The sequence below is a fragment of the Acyrthosiphon pisum genome, chromosome A1 (genome assembly GCF_005508785.2).
Source record: "Acyrthosiphon pisum isolate AL4f chromosome A1, pea_aphid_22Mar2018_4r6ur, whole genome shotgun sequence".
Classification (NCBI taxonomy): domain Eukaryota; kingdom Metazoa; phylum Arthropoda; class Insecta; order Hemiptera; family Aphididae; genus Acyrthosiphon; species Acyrthosiphon pisum.
This window is the reverse complement of record NC_042494.1, coordinates 164,649,888-164,666,734: the sequence shown is the minus strand read 5'-3', so window position 1 is coordinate 164,666,734 and position 16,847 is coordinate 164,649,888. Positions and strand designations below refer to the sequence as shown.

At 27.7% G+C, this 16,847-nt stretch overlaps 1 protein-coding gene across 3 annotated transcripts in view; it reads left to right on the top strand.

Moving 5' to 3' along the window:
* The first annotated feature begins 3,197 nt into the window (after positions 1–3,197).
* The window catches only part of LOC100572451, a 17,707-nt gene continuing 4,057 nt past the window's right edge, over positions 3,198–16,847 (top strand). Inside the window, exons 1-12 of one of the 3 annotated variants that reach the window (XM_029488754.1) lie at positions 3,198–3,314; positions 3,371–3,871; positions 5,486–5,666; positions 5,729–6,361; positions 8,708–8,934; positions 9,041–9,296; positions 11,224–11,286; positions 13,293–13,415; positions 14,168–14,438; positions 14,519–14,860; positions 16,104–16,252; positions 16,336–16,497. In XM_029488754.1, the coding sequence (XP_029344614.1) occupies positions 5,508–5,666; positions 5,729–6,361; positions 8,708–8,934; positions 9,041–9,296; positions 11,224–11,286; positions 13,293–13,415; positions 14,168–14,438; positions 14,519–14,860; positions 16,104–16,252; positions 16,336–16,497 (2,385 nt within the window). In that variant the 5' untranslated portion in view covers positions 3,198–3,314; positions 3,371–3,871; positions 5,486–5,507. Of the gene's footprint in view, positions 3,872–5,485; positions 5,667–5,728; positions 6,362–8,707; positions 8,935–9,040; positions 9,297–11,223; positions 11,287–13,292; positions 13,416–14,167; positions 14,439–14,518; positions 14,861–16,103; positions 16,253–16,335; positions 16,498–16,847 lie in introns of all 3 variants that reach the window. The other 2 variants (XM_029488755.1, XM_029488753.1) reach the window with 2 other exon arrangements.

Sequence of the window (16,847 nt, the reverse complement as noted above, 5' to 3'; positions counted from 1 at the left end):
TACCGTCTTTTACAAATTCGTTCAATTTTTTTAAAAGATCTGTAAAAATAAAATGTTAAATATTGAATTAATAAATAAATTGCTTGTCAGGAAAAACAAATTGATTGAATCTTAACTTTCATGTATAGCACTTATATCTTATATTGCTGATGACGTGCTATACATTTTTAGTAATCAGTAATCACATATCAATAATATTGAAAAAACATATTTGAACATATAAATTAAGTTAAAATAAAACAAACATTTAGCTTCAGTCAATAAACTTAGTTAATTTTTAAAAAAATGTCCAGCCTTGTAAAATATAGGTCGTAAAACTTGAAAATTAGACTAACAAAACAGTTTCAGAATTATAAGCTTTAGGTACCAGATTCAATAATATTAAATAATTACCCATACACATTCCAAATTTATTTAATTAATAAACATTAAGCTTTTCTTTTTTTAATTTGATACATATTTTGAACCGTAACCAAACATACAACATTACACATGTATGCAATATATTATTATACTACTATAATACCAGTTAACTATGGACGACATTTCCGATTTACTAGGGCTCTAGTATATTTGATAATATTATCGTGAGTAAAATAATTTATAAATAACATACATTTTTAACTATAAAATCATTTTTAAATTTTGTCAAAATTCAAACTTGAAATGCTTATGAAAAAAAATGTGCCTATGTATTTTAAAAAGTTTTCAACTGCTATAGTATAAATTAATCAGGAGCTTTGTATTAAATGTTCACGCTTATTGGTCGAACAAATACAGTTTTATTTACATTTATAGAAAAAAAAAAGACATTTTTAATTGTCCACGAACAGCTCAAAATGAGTCAACATATTTTCAACATATTATAGTGTACAGAAAATGCTAATATAAACGACCGATGAAAATTGCATGTTTCTTTGATCATATTGCTCTTTTTACTCTCAACATATTATAGCTGACCAAGCTAGGTTTTGCAAGTTATACCAAGGTGAGTTGTTCAATACAAATTTAAATGCATATTTTGTCAATCTTTTGTAACAATTTACGTACCTAAATTAATAATTATACATATTTAAAATTTTCCTTAAAATAAATTGTAATTATTTTTTTTTCTTAACCTGATCGACCATGGTAAATTAAATAGTGATTTGCCTTATACACCGTTAAATATAAACTACGCGTATTTTTACTCATTCATATGAGTCTAATATTAAATAAAAAACAAAGATCTAATAAAGGTAAAATATTATAGCAATTATAACATAATTAGAACAACTATATTTACTTCCTTTAGCCAAGACACGAATTAACTCACACTACACATGAAGTGCCCCTTTAATAATATAGTATAATATGTGATAATAAAACTTCATTATGCCGCTATGTTTATTTGACTTGGTTAAATCCATGAAGTATTATAATATTATTCTCGATTCCACCTAATATAATTAGACAAATAAGGTAATTTTACAATACCCATCGACATAAAAATAAAAAATAAAAAATGTGGGTATCTTCGAATATTAGGTAATTGATTTAGCCAATCAGGAAATAATGATATGTAAATATAATATATTATAAAGTATTTTTTTTTTTTATTAATCAAAAATGTAGGATATTAACATTGTGAATCGTATTTTGTATTCTTTATACAAATCAAAATGTTAAGTACTTTGATTAATTTTAGATTCTGAGCGGAGTGAGGGGTCTAGTGGTTTTACAATATTATTTTCATTTTTTTTTTATCCTGTATACAATATTTCTACCTAAAGGAGTGCTTAAATTTCAACCTATCGTATCTTATATTTTAGCAAGTTGGATCAGGATCAGTGCCGCAACTACTCCAATTTGGGCCCGTGTGTAAATAAAATGAATGGGCCCCTTCACTCTTGAAAATTGAAAAATTAACCTATTGAGTATTGTACAATTAATTTTTCCAAATGTGAAAATATATTTTGGAATTTTGAGTTTTCATTCTTACAAAATAAGGTTAACGAAACGCGTAAACACACTTACACTTAATTACTTACACTAACACTTACACTTACACTAAATTGGTCAAATTGAGCGTTCCTTCGCATGACGCACTTCAATCAATTGCAACTATTATTATTCTCGGTTATACGGCCCGCAAACGAAACCCTGATGTACGATAATGTTGTGTACAAAACAAAATCTATTGTTCAATCATTAATAATTATTATTATAACAAAATGGTTTTATTTTTTTTTTTCTATATATTTTTAAATTTTTATCATTGGGCCCCCCATTATGGGGTTGGGGCCCTGGGCCTCTGTGTTTGACACACGCAACACACCCGGTTATTGCGGCACTAGATACCTATATAATTTGTCATGGGTAGACCATGAATAAAATGTATTAGTTTAAAAACGATTATGCATAGACGCAATTTCAACTTTTGACTTGGAGGGGGCTGAATATATTGAAGGCAGGTAAACCAATGCAATATAGCATTTTAAAATTGTATGTCCTAGGTTTTTCTTTTGGGGGGGGGCTTAGCCTATACTTAGCCCCCCAATTTGCGCCCATGCGATGTTGTCAAGTTTAATAAATATCATGCCTAAATGTTTGGATTATGTTTTTGTGAGTTACGAGTTACACAATTTAGCTTGCATTTTATTCATCGATAATAATATTTTATTATAATTATAATATTTAATAATAGTTACAACATTATATTTAATACGTTTTAAAATGTCGGATAGCAATGGAAATAAGGATATTAAACAATAACAATATTATATTATTATTATAGTTGCGTTCATAACTCCAATATTATTGTGTACATTTTGTGTTTAGAATTTACCCCAACTGAACACAGACTATACGAGAACAGTTAACAGTCATTATTGTTAGTACTTAGCATGATTTAAGATAGGTATACAGGTTACTCAACGAAACTTATATTTTGGTGCGCTTAAAATTAACGATCTTGTCATAGCAAGAATAACAGTTAGCGCTTTTGCATTATAGTGATTTCTCTTGGTACTACAAAATACATCATTATAGTTATACAATATTATGTATTGGAGCATTAGTAGTTATTCTCACATAGTTGATCAGCTGTTAGAAATCAACATTTAAGCGCACCACTTTTGTTGTGCATGTACACAGCATAGACATAATATAATAGAAATTATATGTCAATTATATGTCTATGGTACATAGGGTCGTGGAGTAACCTGTATAATCTTAAATCGTGGTACTTCCCGTATCAATCGTTATCTCTTATGTACCGCCAAATTCCAATGCAATATGCAGTAACTGTTATGGCGGCGAGTAGAGACCATAATGTACTTATATATTATTATTGTTCTGTGACATTTTATAGACCTGTAAATTATTATAGGTCTATGGACTGTGAGATGGGTGATGACCACGCATAATAATATTATGAAAAATACACATAACTACCAGTAATATTCTTCCGCGGTCGCGATAACACTGTGGACAATATTTGGTCACAATAGTATTGTGATTTATGAATTAACGAAATAAATTCAGTTCTAATTATTGTGTTGTTAACCTGACCAGGTTGGGTATTTACCATCGTTATGACGGGTATAGTATTATATATTTATATTTTCCATGGCTTTTGAGACTACTATTTTTAAACCTCTACGTCCAATCAAATATTACGTTATTTCATAAACGCTGTACACAAATCATCGCGATTCGCCATACGATTATGGTATTATACGGATTCCAGTTCTCGCTTTTCAGGCTTTCAGACACGTCTATAATAATGCCCGTTCACTGCGAGATGTTATTGAAACGCACGTGAACAGTTATTGTTACTTAACGTGACCCGTACCTGCCACCTGCACGAGAAGTCAGGTCCGAGACAGAAGTATGTATTTCACATTGTCTTATAATAATATATGATATTGTAATCAACTTTTATCGACGTCGAGTATGTTACTTTCGTCTTGTAAACGACGTGTCTCTGATTCATTGAAAACCACTACACAAGTTATCGGCTATTGAGTAGGTCGGTAGGTAATATTTTCAATTTTGCCATCATCGACCTAGCCTCACATTTACCTCACATACCGCTACGACACAAGTATCTGAATTTTTTTTGGTTTTTTCATTAAATAAAGCCTCGACGACTATTTGCTGATAGGCCATTGGCTGAATTGAAATAACATGCGTTTACACTTAAATTTGATTACATCGAGAATTTGAGAACATAATAGGTATACAAATTACAAATCATTAGTTGTATCTGAATTATATTGTGTTCAATATGATTTATATTTAAGTTTACCATACCGACGGAAGGCTGATTATATTTATACTACACATAATTTACTCGTTGAAATCTGTATAAATACCTATATTTGATTTTTCATTTAGTGTTTAAAATTTTAAATGTATTTTGGTATATTTTGATGTTTTACTAATTTCAGAACCTACACTTGTTCATAAGTAATAAATCACGTATTTTAAATACAAAATACATACTCGCATCTCTTCATTTTGAATGATATGTCAATATAAATAACCCAGTCATAACATTCATATTATAAGTAAAAAATAGTACTACAGTTAAACCAAGTTAATCCACACAACCTACAAATACAAACTGACAGAATTATTCTATTTTTGTTGTGAAAAGACTACCTAATTTTAATTGAAAAATGATAAGTATATACATTATACAGGTATAATACAATTTGGTTTTATGAATATATATTGGCAGATACCTTACCTATATTTTTGTAGATTGCCAAATGACCAGAAAATGTGAGGTAGGTAGATGGAATATTTTATGAAAACTTATAATGTCAGACATAATTCTTTTAAATAAATACAGTATGGAAGTTATTTGTCAAGTCAGCTATCACGTGACCATTTTTTAAAGCTGATTAAAACTCTAATTTTGACATGTATATGGCTGGGGGTCATTCTATAATTTTGTGCGACACTGAGAATGTTACTGTGAAGACATCGTTTTGAGGCTGACATCCTAAATTATTATTGTATTTTTCTGACAGATATCACGTTACAGTTGTCATGACAACCAAACAATAACAAAGATGAAATTAATGTTATAAAGTTTCTAGGTCGCCCCTAGCAACCGATGATTAATATATAATTATGTTATAATAGCAACGTCATTATTCGTTTTTAGATTCTGAGCGTAGCGAGAATGAATATATAAAATTTACAAGACTTATACATGTGTTGATAAATCTACATGCAGTGTCGATACTTCTTGGTTTTTTTACATTAAAATTATAGGACATAATTTCTTGATAGATCATATTTGCATAAACGCCAAATCGATGACATTTCTAATTCAATAAACTTAACACGACAAAAATTTTGATTCTTCACAAGAAAAATATAAGAAAAATGTTTTCTTATGTCTATTTTGTTATAAACAGCATTGTTATATGAAACAACTACCAATTAAAATTATATCTATACTAATAAAATTACTGTCCATTTTTTTTAGAAAAGAACAACTGGAATAAATTATGGAGAAATCATTAGTTCCTCATAGGCTTACTAATAATGACCTTTATATTACTCATGCTGAATTTCAAGGATGTTTCATAAAAATTTGGGCTAACTTTTATTCTCAAAAAAGAACAAATTTAGAAAAAAGCGTACAAAATTATGAAAATTACTCAAAGGTATGAATATTAATTAATTAAATTATTATGATATTGTGTTAATACATTTATTTTTTTTATAGGACTGTAATACATTGGACTTATTTGGAAACAAGTTATATGTATATACTTGGAAAAATGACTTTGAATCAAGAGTTTATAGATGTCGAATTATATATTCAGATTTAGTAGCCAAAACTCACACTATAATCCTCATTGATTATGGCCGGACTATGGTAGCTTCATATTATGATGTAAGAGAAGTAATTCAGGATGTAGATCCAGTTTTTTTAATTGATTTATGTCAAAGAGCTACAGTATACACATTTTTGCTGAGTACATATATAAGTAAACCAAAATCAAACAACGACTTAGTTAATATTTTGTGTAATAAATATTACAAATATCGAAGAGACTTTGAAGTTGGTGGAATCACATTCGTATCATTATTTGATGTTGATAAAATGTTAGTTGACAAAGGTATAGCGGATAACATCAATTTGGCTACAATGATCACCATTGCTAAAAGTATGGAATTAACAATTAAGTCAAACAATAAAACCGATATGATCAACAGTTGCCCAATTAATAGCAAAGCTTCAAACTTTGGTTCTTTTCTACGATCTCAACGTTTAGATTATGTTACCTTAATAGACATAAGTGTCACAAAAGTTGTTATAGATAACATTTCAATTCTACTAACAGTCCGGACTCATGTAAGTATATTTATGCAATTCTCAAGAGAGATTTCGAATGTATTATTTGCTAAATATTATTAGTGAAAAATGTAAACTTAATTTACTTTCTTTTTTTTGGCATGAAGACAATAATATATTGGCAGTGTTGGGTAAATTACTTTTAAAAAGTAATGGAATTACGTCACTTGTTACTTCACATATTTTTATTTAAATTACATTTGCGTAACCTAAAATTATTTTTATCACGTTACGTTACTTTTTCATAAATAAAGTAGTGCGTGGTAGTGCGTTACAAATAACGTTAATTTTTTTTTTAATCTCTGATAACAGTTATCATTTGTTTTGAACCATATTCAATTCATAATATGATATATTTTACAATATATTTTAGACGTGGTAAATAACGCATTAGTGTGTTTCTTCATAGAAATTACTTTTAAAACGTAATTGCGTTACTGTAAGTAAAATGTAACGAAATTACTGCTGCGTTACTGAAAAAGTAATTGTGTTACAATTATTTGTAATTTGCGTTGCGTTACTACCCAACACTGTATATTGGTATTTATAATATTTTAATTTGCATATTTTGCATGTGTAATAATTATTCACAACAATGTTTATAATGTAAAAAAGGTAGATAAGTGGATGTCGATCCGCTGCACAGTAGGATACAAGTGGGTCACTGTTTAATGGATGTTATTAAATTTGAATTAAATGATACAATATCATTGTACACAAAAGACAATTCTGAGCGGAGATAATTTGTCAGTGTAAATATTGTATATCATGTTTATTTTGTTATTACTTATTATTAATTGGGTACCCGGTTAGTTGAATTAATATTCTCAAATTACAACAAAAGAACTATAATCGTTATTCTTTAATACTATTTAATATGTATGTTCCTCCAAATTTGAACATAGAAAAAAAACTGTGTTATTATACTTTTGAGTTTTTTGGTTACAGAATAACCTTACGTAAACTTTGTTTTAAATTTTCAATCTATAGCTATATAAGTTCAAAAAATTTTATACATATTTAACTACAAAATCATTTTTAAATTTTAAATTTAATAAATGATGTCAAAAAATAAACTTTAAATGCTTATAAAAAAAATTGTGCCTATGTATTTTTAATATTTTTTAATTACTATTGTAACAATATATCAGAACTAAAATTTCACGCTTTTTGATCCAACAAAAAAACTGACAATGTCCGTAAATAGCTCGAAAACAGTCAATATATTTTGGAAATTTTATGAAGCATAGGAATTGATAAAATAAACATGATATACATTTCAAGTTATTCATTTTTGAACTACAACAAAATAAGAAAATAGCTACTTGAGAAATCAAGTGAATCTTGTAAAATTTCAAACACTCATAAAAATTTAATTTGACTAATGGACATTTTTTTTGTTGATAAAAGTAGATAAATTTATAAGAAATCTTGTATTACATTTTAAAATTTTAGATTTCTAAGATAATTTTTTATGAATTTTTGACTCAAAATAATTTGCAAATTTTCGTGATTTTTACATATTTTGTCAAGATTTAAACTTAATGAAAAAAGCTTATAAAAAAAAATTGTGACAATGAATTTTTAATGTTTTTCAAATATTATTGTAACATATATTTAGAGCATTGTATTACATTTTCAAGCTTTTTTTCCCAACAAATAAAATTTGATTGACATTCTTAGAAAACAAAAAAACTTATAAAATTGGAAACTGAAAATGTCTGTAAACAGTTCAAAACAAATCAAAATATTTTGACAATTTTATCGATTATAGAAAATGCACGAACATTTATTTATATTGAATATAAACAACCAGTAAAAAGTATACAGTATACAGTCATTTGTTTTAGAGTTACACCAAAAACCAAAATCAATTTTGCATAAAAATCCCGTCTTTCCTTAATTTTTGTGTTGTTTTTCCCGGTGCTTTTAAGAACTGTTGGGCATTTTAAATTTTGAGCCTCTGAATGCACTACTTTCCAATCGAACGAGATGCTGTTGAAAAAAATTGAAGCAGTTTTACTGCCCCAAACAGAGGTGACAGACACAAAAAACACACATTATTGTGAAATCAATGCATTCATAGCTCTGCTCAGAATCTAAAATTGTTACTACCTAATAAATCAATAATAAAAAAAAAAACCTAAATTACAATGTTGTTAAACATTGAGTGACATATTTTAAAGCCATCATTGTTTGTAATAAATTAATACAGTTAAATATTAAAAATATACCAATAAAGTTTATAGATAGATAAAACAATGGAACACTAATATACTACAAAATAGCAAAAACAAATTTAATATCCCAGAATGCATTTATTTATTTTTATTATTTTTACTTTAGGACAATGAATCTGAAGTATTAACCAGTATGTTAAATTCAATTGACAGACAAAATTTAAAACTGGCACCTGTTCTTGAAGTGTATACTCCTTGTTTGATTGTTTTACGTAATAAATTGGTTAGAGCTATAATTTTAGAAGTAAAAATAGATCAATTGTACATTGATCTAGTAGATTATGGAGTTAAAGAGTTGGTACCTAGGACTGCAGTTTTTGAAATACCTTCCAAGTAAGTTAATATTTTTTATATGTTGCTAAGTATGTATTTTTACTTCAGTAGTAGTACCTACCTAATTATTTAATTTATAGTAACATTTGAAAACTTTATTTTTTAGTTGCTATTTGATTGAAATGCGATCTTTGAATGTAATACTAGACAAGCCAAACGATACAATTGTAGATGAAAACATGTTTGTTCAAAAATATTTTCAAATGCTACCATTAAAAATGGATCCTAATTTTGGTTTATACAAAGTTAAATTATTCAAAAAAAATAATGAAGGCCATGTTAATGTATGTAAAGTATCAAATGATACAAATGATTCAATATGTATGAAGTCGCAAGAAATGTTTTCAATAACAGAGATAAATGTAAGTATTCAGTTTTAAAATATTTTTTCTGTCTGGATTAAAATAATAATATTTACATTACTATGTAGTATGTGACATGAAGGGATTAGTGAGTTTGTTAAATTTTCAAGGTTTTTCCAAAAATCAAAAGTAAACTATAAATTAGTTAATTTTTAATCACAGTGTATGTTAGATTTTGATTAAATTATTTTATACAATTATTAACTGTTTTCCATACCAAACAATTGTAAGACTGAGACAGTGAGACAACACATTTAGGTTTGGTGTCCTCTTAAGAGGTTTTATTATCATCGATTGACTTTATACTAGACTTATGTAAATTTGTAAATTTAAATGGATATTGATATTTTATTGTTTTGAGACATTGTTATGTCATATTGTCAAATATATTATTATCTATAATTTTTAAAATAGACTATTTTACTCAAAGATTAGTCAATAGCAAATAATTTTACTTGAATTTGTCTTGTCTATGTAGTATGTGACCGATGAGAGAATATTAACTAGGTGATGACATCTTCTTAATGATAAATTAGGGAGAAAAAAGCAACAAAAAAACCATGACAAATTATATAGGTATCATCACAGTTGTACTAGTTTTGCCCAGTAGATACGCATCTTCTTCACCTCCGGCCTATATCGTAGTTCTCCACTTCTCATTGGTTTATTTTGTTCTATGTTATATATGTATGCATATGATTGACAGCCAATAAGAACTGGAAAACTACGATATAGGCGAAGTAAAGAGCGGAGGATGCGTATCAAAATGCTGTTAAGATACCTATATAATTTGTCATGAAAAAAACCAAACTGACTTATTGATCTATATAAATTAATTATTTTTATTAATTCTATAATAATCTTATACCTATGTGTGATAATACTGGAAAAAATAAATTTTTTCTTTGCTATTAGTTATTAGTTATTACTATGGCTCGGAAGTTGATGACCTTAAAAACATTAAAAAATGACCTAAAAAATTGCAAATATTAGTTTTAAACTAATAAAAATACATTTTTTAAAAATATTTTACTCTATTTTACTATAAAATTCTATATAAATTTATCCAAGCTTCGAATTGTTTAAAAATATGACAAAAATGTCCTTAAAAAATGAAATAAAATAATAAAATGTAGGTATAATAATATTCACTACAATATGACAACGATAAATGTAATCGGCAAGATAAAATCAGATTGGTACTAACTTAGTCTGTGGTAATTTCCAAGTTATAAGTCATAGGCATAATGGTCGACAAGAAACGATAAGAAGTGAACTAGTGTGAAATCAGTAAAAATGTGGGAAAATGACCTAAAAATGTCAAAAATATGACTTGAAAAGTAAAAAAATGCAAAATAAAAATTAGTTATTCAAATTCACATGCTAATAAAACACATTTGTGGCCAGGAGAGCATCGTCTAAAAAGTTCTAAAAAAAAAATGCAAAATGCATCAACTTCCGAGCCCTAGTTATTACTGGCTAAGGCTGTTGAAAGCAAACTATTTTTAAGGTCAGGTTTAGGCAATATTCTATATCCATTGTGAGTGATGTGTGACTGTGTGTAGTGACTGATCATTAATGTGGGTGAGTTCCCTGAACGCTTCATTTAATTAAAGATAAACTATGGCTAATATTCTTAGAAATCATTATTATCAATATTATTTTGAAATTATTATAATCATGTGATCAAAACATATAGCCAGGAATTTTATAGGTGTTTAAATTTAATATTTAATTACAACCTGCGGAGGGGAGGTGTTGTTTTAATACCCGAAATATCCCCCAATGGCTATGTGCCTCCATGTGATAATATGATCACTTGTTAAAAATAAATATATATTGCGTTTTGAGTATTTGAACTAAATTTTAAAAGTTGAAAAGTTTTGTTTCTAAATCAGCAGTTCTATGAATATATTAATTTTTGCAGGATGAGATAAAAAGCATTGAAAATAATGCTGAAAATTGTGAAACACCAATAAACCGTCTTAATGTAAGTATAATGTCCTATATTATTATATAATAAATAAAATAAATCTTATTGAAATGACCTAACTTAATGTGAAGGTGCTTATTCACTAAGTGACATAATATGGAACTATTTCGGACCTCCTTATCATAGGCGTAGCGTGATGGAATTTATATTGGGAGGGGTCTAAACACCTCCCCCACATATTATCTCCATTTAGATCCACCATATAATCAGGATCTATTATGTTTTATAATATGGACTAGGTGCCCTACAATCTTAAGAATAATATTTAATATTAACTTTTTTATAATTATAACCGTATAATTTCAACAACCATGCAATTTTTGTATATTTTTCTCTGTATTACATGTGACAAGCATATTATATTTTATACTCTTATAATGTATATAGGTCAATAATTTAACTAGCTAAACTATAATGAATCAGTACCAACTAAATACAATTTTGGTAGCATGGTTTATGGGTAGCCCAGGAGGTGTTAAGCACCTTTGAATTTTGCTCAAATGATTTAGAAATAATATGCATATAAATAAATAATTTATAAAATTATGAGAAATTCAGCCGTTGATGATTATAAGAAACTCAGCCATTAATGAAGTATTGACGTAGTATTTATTGTAATCAATCGGTTGCATCAATCTTATTTTATAACTTCTATCCAGGGGCGGCATTATACGATTTGAGAGGGAGGGGGTAAGATCAAATATTTGCCGACTGTAAAAATGCTGACCCGTAATTTCTTAAAAGAAACTATGTGAAGTACCTATAAAAATTTCTGGTTTTTCTGTATAATAGGTTATAATATATCTGTATAATTTCTCTTAATAATTCAAATTTGATAAATATATTAAAAACAATATAAAAAAAATTTTAAAAAATTGAACTAAAACATTTTGAACAGTTCTATGCACAAAATCTGTTATAATATTTGTTACTCGTATATCATACAGCCGCTAGCCGTACGGGTGCAGGATTGTCAGGACTATTTAAAGCTCTAAAAGATTAAGTCTTATTCGGTGTCTTATCTATTCAGAATCAGTGCAGTGGCGTAGAACCTTTCTGACAGCTCTCTGTTATCAAGAATTGCCGACTGATAGTTACGAAAAATTCAAAGGGGGGACAAGCGTGACGACCGACCATACCCCCATTGCTGCCGGCTCTGCTTCTAGCAGTTCTATTTATTAGTTATCATTTAACATAGTTTTTGTCTTAATACAAAGTGGTACCACAAAATAAGATGTATTTTATTGAAGTTTACCCATTATTATTCAGTATCAATAAAGTAAGAAATAACATTCTCATTATTTATTTAGTAATTGGTAACTTAATGCAATTAGTACTAATTGCATATAAAAATCATTGACTAACGAGTAATTATCTATATTTATTTATTTAAATATATACATTTTTTTTGCTTTCTATCTGCCGACAATATAACATGGTTTTTGTGAGGCAGTACAACACGGGTTTAACAAACTTTAGTGGCTTGATTATCTTTAGTATTACTGTTTACTGCAGACTTACTATGTGGTAAACTTGTTGATTAATTTATGAATTTTGACATAAGTACTACGGAACATGAGCCAAGCACATATCGTTTATGTATTATATGTCACTTCTTGCACTGCACTCAATTGATTATTACTGGTGAGAAAAAATCAATAAAATAGTTGGTTAAAATGTGTTGTGTAAGGCATGTTAACAACTCGAAAGCTAAAGGTTTTAAATTTAAATTTTATTTTTTGAAATATATTGATTTTTATTCTTATAATAATAAATTGTGCATGGGTTCCTTTAATTAGAAAATATAATTGTATTCTTGCATTACATGCATGTTATAATAGTAGACTATTGATTTAAAGATAGACTGTATATACTCGTAACATCACCAATTTTACTATATACATAACATTTTGAAAACCTGATGCACCATGATTGGTAGTAATGCATTCAAATGTCACCTAGTAATTTCTATACAGACATTTTATTATTATTTTATATTTCAGGGTATTCAAATAGAAAAAGAAATAGTAAGCATAAATTCAGAAATGAAAGAAATCGTAGATTCAGAAATAAAAGAAATCATAGATCAGGAAGTAGTAGAAAAAGAACCAGAAGTTATAAAACAAGTAAGTTGGTTGTTAGTATGTTAATACTTATTAACATTTGAGTATAGAATTTATTGTTGTACATGCACTGAAAACTCACTTGTCAAACATCACAACAATTATTTACTTCAATGTATTTATTTTGTATGGCTCATTTACAAACGCATATCATATACTTAGTCATAATCACAATAAGTGTCACAATCAAGGTTTTAATTAAAATTTTAAAAAGTTTAAATTTATAGGTTATAAGTATAGTAATTTGATCCATTCTGTAGCTTCCGAGGTGACGTTGTGGATACCTGTAAGGCCTTGAGGGAAGAGTCGTTTTGAACCCTCTGTACTATGTGATACATTGTTTGCTTGGTTTCCTTGCAGTCCCATAAAGGATTATCTCTGTACTTACAATTCTGTAAAAGGTGTTTTGATGCTATTCACTGACAGGGTTTTAATTTTAGCCGCCAACTTCGAAAATATCTGTTCAATTCTTTTAGGTCTTCATTTAAAGTCTCTTCGCCCTGGGTCAAATCTTTGGATTGACATGTTATCGCGATATAATCTGCAAATTAAAATTTCGTACCTACGTATAAACTTACGTACAAGTTGAATAAAGTGGGTGAAGCACAATTCAAAAAAATTTTAAAAATTATTATTTTTTAAATAATCATGTTTTGTACTTGAATCCATGCTAAAACTTTAATACTTTTTTAAATAATGAGAGTCCTATATTAAATGAACCACCTGTATTTACTTTTGTATAATTTTTTTTTTAGATATTCCCGATGATGTCTTTAAAGAAAGAAACTTTAAATGACTCACAAGAAATTATTGGCTCATTGATTTATTACAAATCACCATTTAACTTTAGTGTGAGACAATATAATCCAAATTTTGAACCTCTTATGGACCATATTAAATCTATTTTGAACTCTCGATGTATTTTGAAAAAATGTGAACTTGTGGAAAATATGTATGTTATTTATCAGATTCAATCAAATTCTATATATCGTGCTAAAATAATTGAGATGGATTCTAAAATTGAAAGTAAGTTACTTCGATTTGATAGTTGTGTTCAATATGTTATCACTACTAAGCCAAACATAATTGTATTTATATATTTATAGAGATTAAATTGCAATTGATTGATGAAGGGGATAAAATAGTCAATGAATATGTTGACAAAATCATATTGTACAATTTTGTAGAAAGTGATTGTAATGTACCTGGACAATTAGTAATAGATTGTTCATTAAGTGACATGTGGTTCCCTGTTATAAATATTGATATTACATTAATGTTACAACCACACTTTAAAATAGGTCAACTATATAAGGTACTGTTACTAAAAACTAATGAGTCTGGTACTCAAGTAGTGCAGATGATTCATAAAGATACCAATGTTGATGTTTCGAATGCTATACTTCAGTCTGGAATTGGTCAACGTTTAAATGCTGCTATGAAAACCGGTAAAGTTCATAATAATATACATTTCTAAGAGTATCTTCTATAATCTATAGTATAATATATTGTAGATTTTATTTTGAAACTATAATAGTTTATTATTTAGTATTAATAAACCTATAACCATTAATGTGGTTTGGCAATTTAAAAAAAATGTTATGGTACACACAACTAGACTTAAACAATTATACAATTTAAATTCATTTGGTGAACTGAGTGGCCGAGCGGACTGTGGTGTCGGTTCTAACATGTAGGCCCAATTCGAGTTCCGGCCTCAGGCAGCTGTTTAGATGGTGAGATCGCCATCTCCCAACCGGGCATAGCAGAAACCTACGGGTGCCCAATTAGAAATTCTGCCTTATAAGCATCCGAACTAGGCCTTTGGGCCTACTCCTCGACGCAGCGCAAAATAACATATATTAACACATATGCAAAAAAAAAAAATCAATGAATTTTTGTTGGAACGGCTGTGTCCAGGAAATTTAATGTACATATATCACTACTACTCTATTCTTAGTATTAGCTGTTTATAATAATATGTAACCTGTAATGTTATTAACAATTATTGACGACAGTTGTTTATTTTCATTCTAAGTAAAGTTTAGATTATATAGTATCACACTGTTTAACGAATAGCACCAGATAATCAAGTAATAGTTTATATATAATTTTATAGTACTGCTATAGCAGTAGTGATATACATACTTGATAATTACTATGTAGGTGATCAGTACTGCTATAACAGTGGTAAAATCACTACTGCTACAGCAGTAGTATGTAACTACGTTTCTAATGGTACTTAAATAACCAAATATAAAAAAATAATATTCAGACTGTCCATCAGTATATTAAAACAATGAATAAAAACAATTAATTACATACTCTCTTTAGATCCATATAATATGGGCATCTGATAATCCTAAATCCTAATCTTAATAATTTAATTAGTTTATTTAAATAGATATTAATATTTATTTGTTTATACATGTTAATATAATTTTTTCTGTAGTTTTTAGTTCATGAATATTATAGATTATGAACTCACTATCCCCTATCACAAGCTATGCTTAAACGGGAAATTTCAATATATTTACGTAATACTAATGTATTTACCGTCATTGTCGACATATAAAATGTATAATAAAAAATTATTTATCATAATATTATATTCTTTAATATAAAACTACCTAAACTTAGATGTTTAATTTAATTAAAAATAATTTTTTAACTGTTAATTAATTTTAATAGATGAAAATCCATACGAGGAAAACCTATTAATAGGTCAAAGTTTTGTCGCATATGTTTATAACTACCATTTAAAACTCAGAATTCAACCAGAACCAAATACTGTTGATGAACTGGAAGAAGAAATTGTTAAATACATTAATGAAAATCCGGTTAGTTGACTCATGCTTGTTAATAATGATTTTAATGTTATCACTATAATTCAACCACAATTTGTTTGATTTGTAATGCACAGGGCTCTGATTCAATGGATATAAATTATTTAGAAAATACATATTGTTTGGCCACTGTCGATAACGTTCAATGGTATAGAGCTTATATTAAAAACATAAATGAAGAGTCCATCATAGTAAACATGTTTGATATTGGTTTATTGACTGATGTTTTATTAAATCAGGTATTTGCTTTTATTTTAATTTTATTTAATCCAAATTTTGTTTTATTTTATTTATAACTACGGCTCGGAACTATATAATATTCAAAATCTAATTAGGTAGAAATTTGTTTCATGATATAATTACAGTTGAAGTATAAAATTTGACATTGCATATTTTTGAATATTTTATTAAATTTATATGATTTTGCATATTTTAAGATTTTAACTTTTAAGTATATTAATGCATATTATTTTGCTTATAATTTATTACAAATCAATACCAAACAATTTTTCAATACTGTACTAACTATTAAGTATTAAGAGGACGTGATACCCGCATGTGTTGTCTCCGTCTTACAAGTGCATAACAT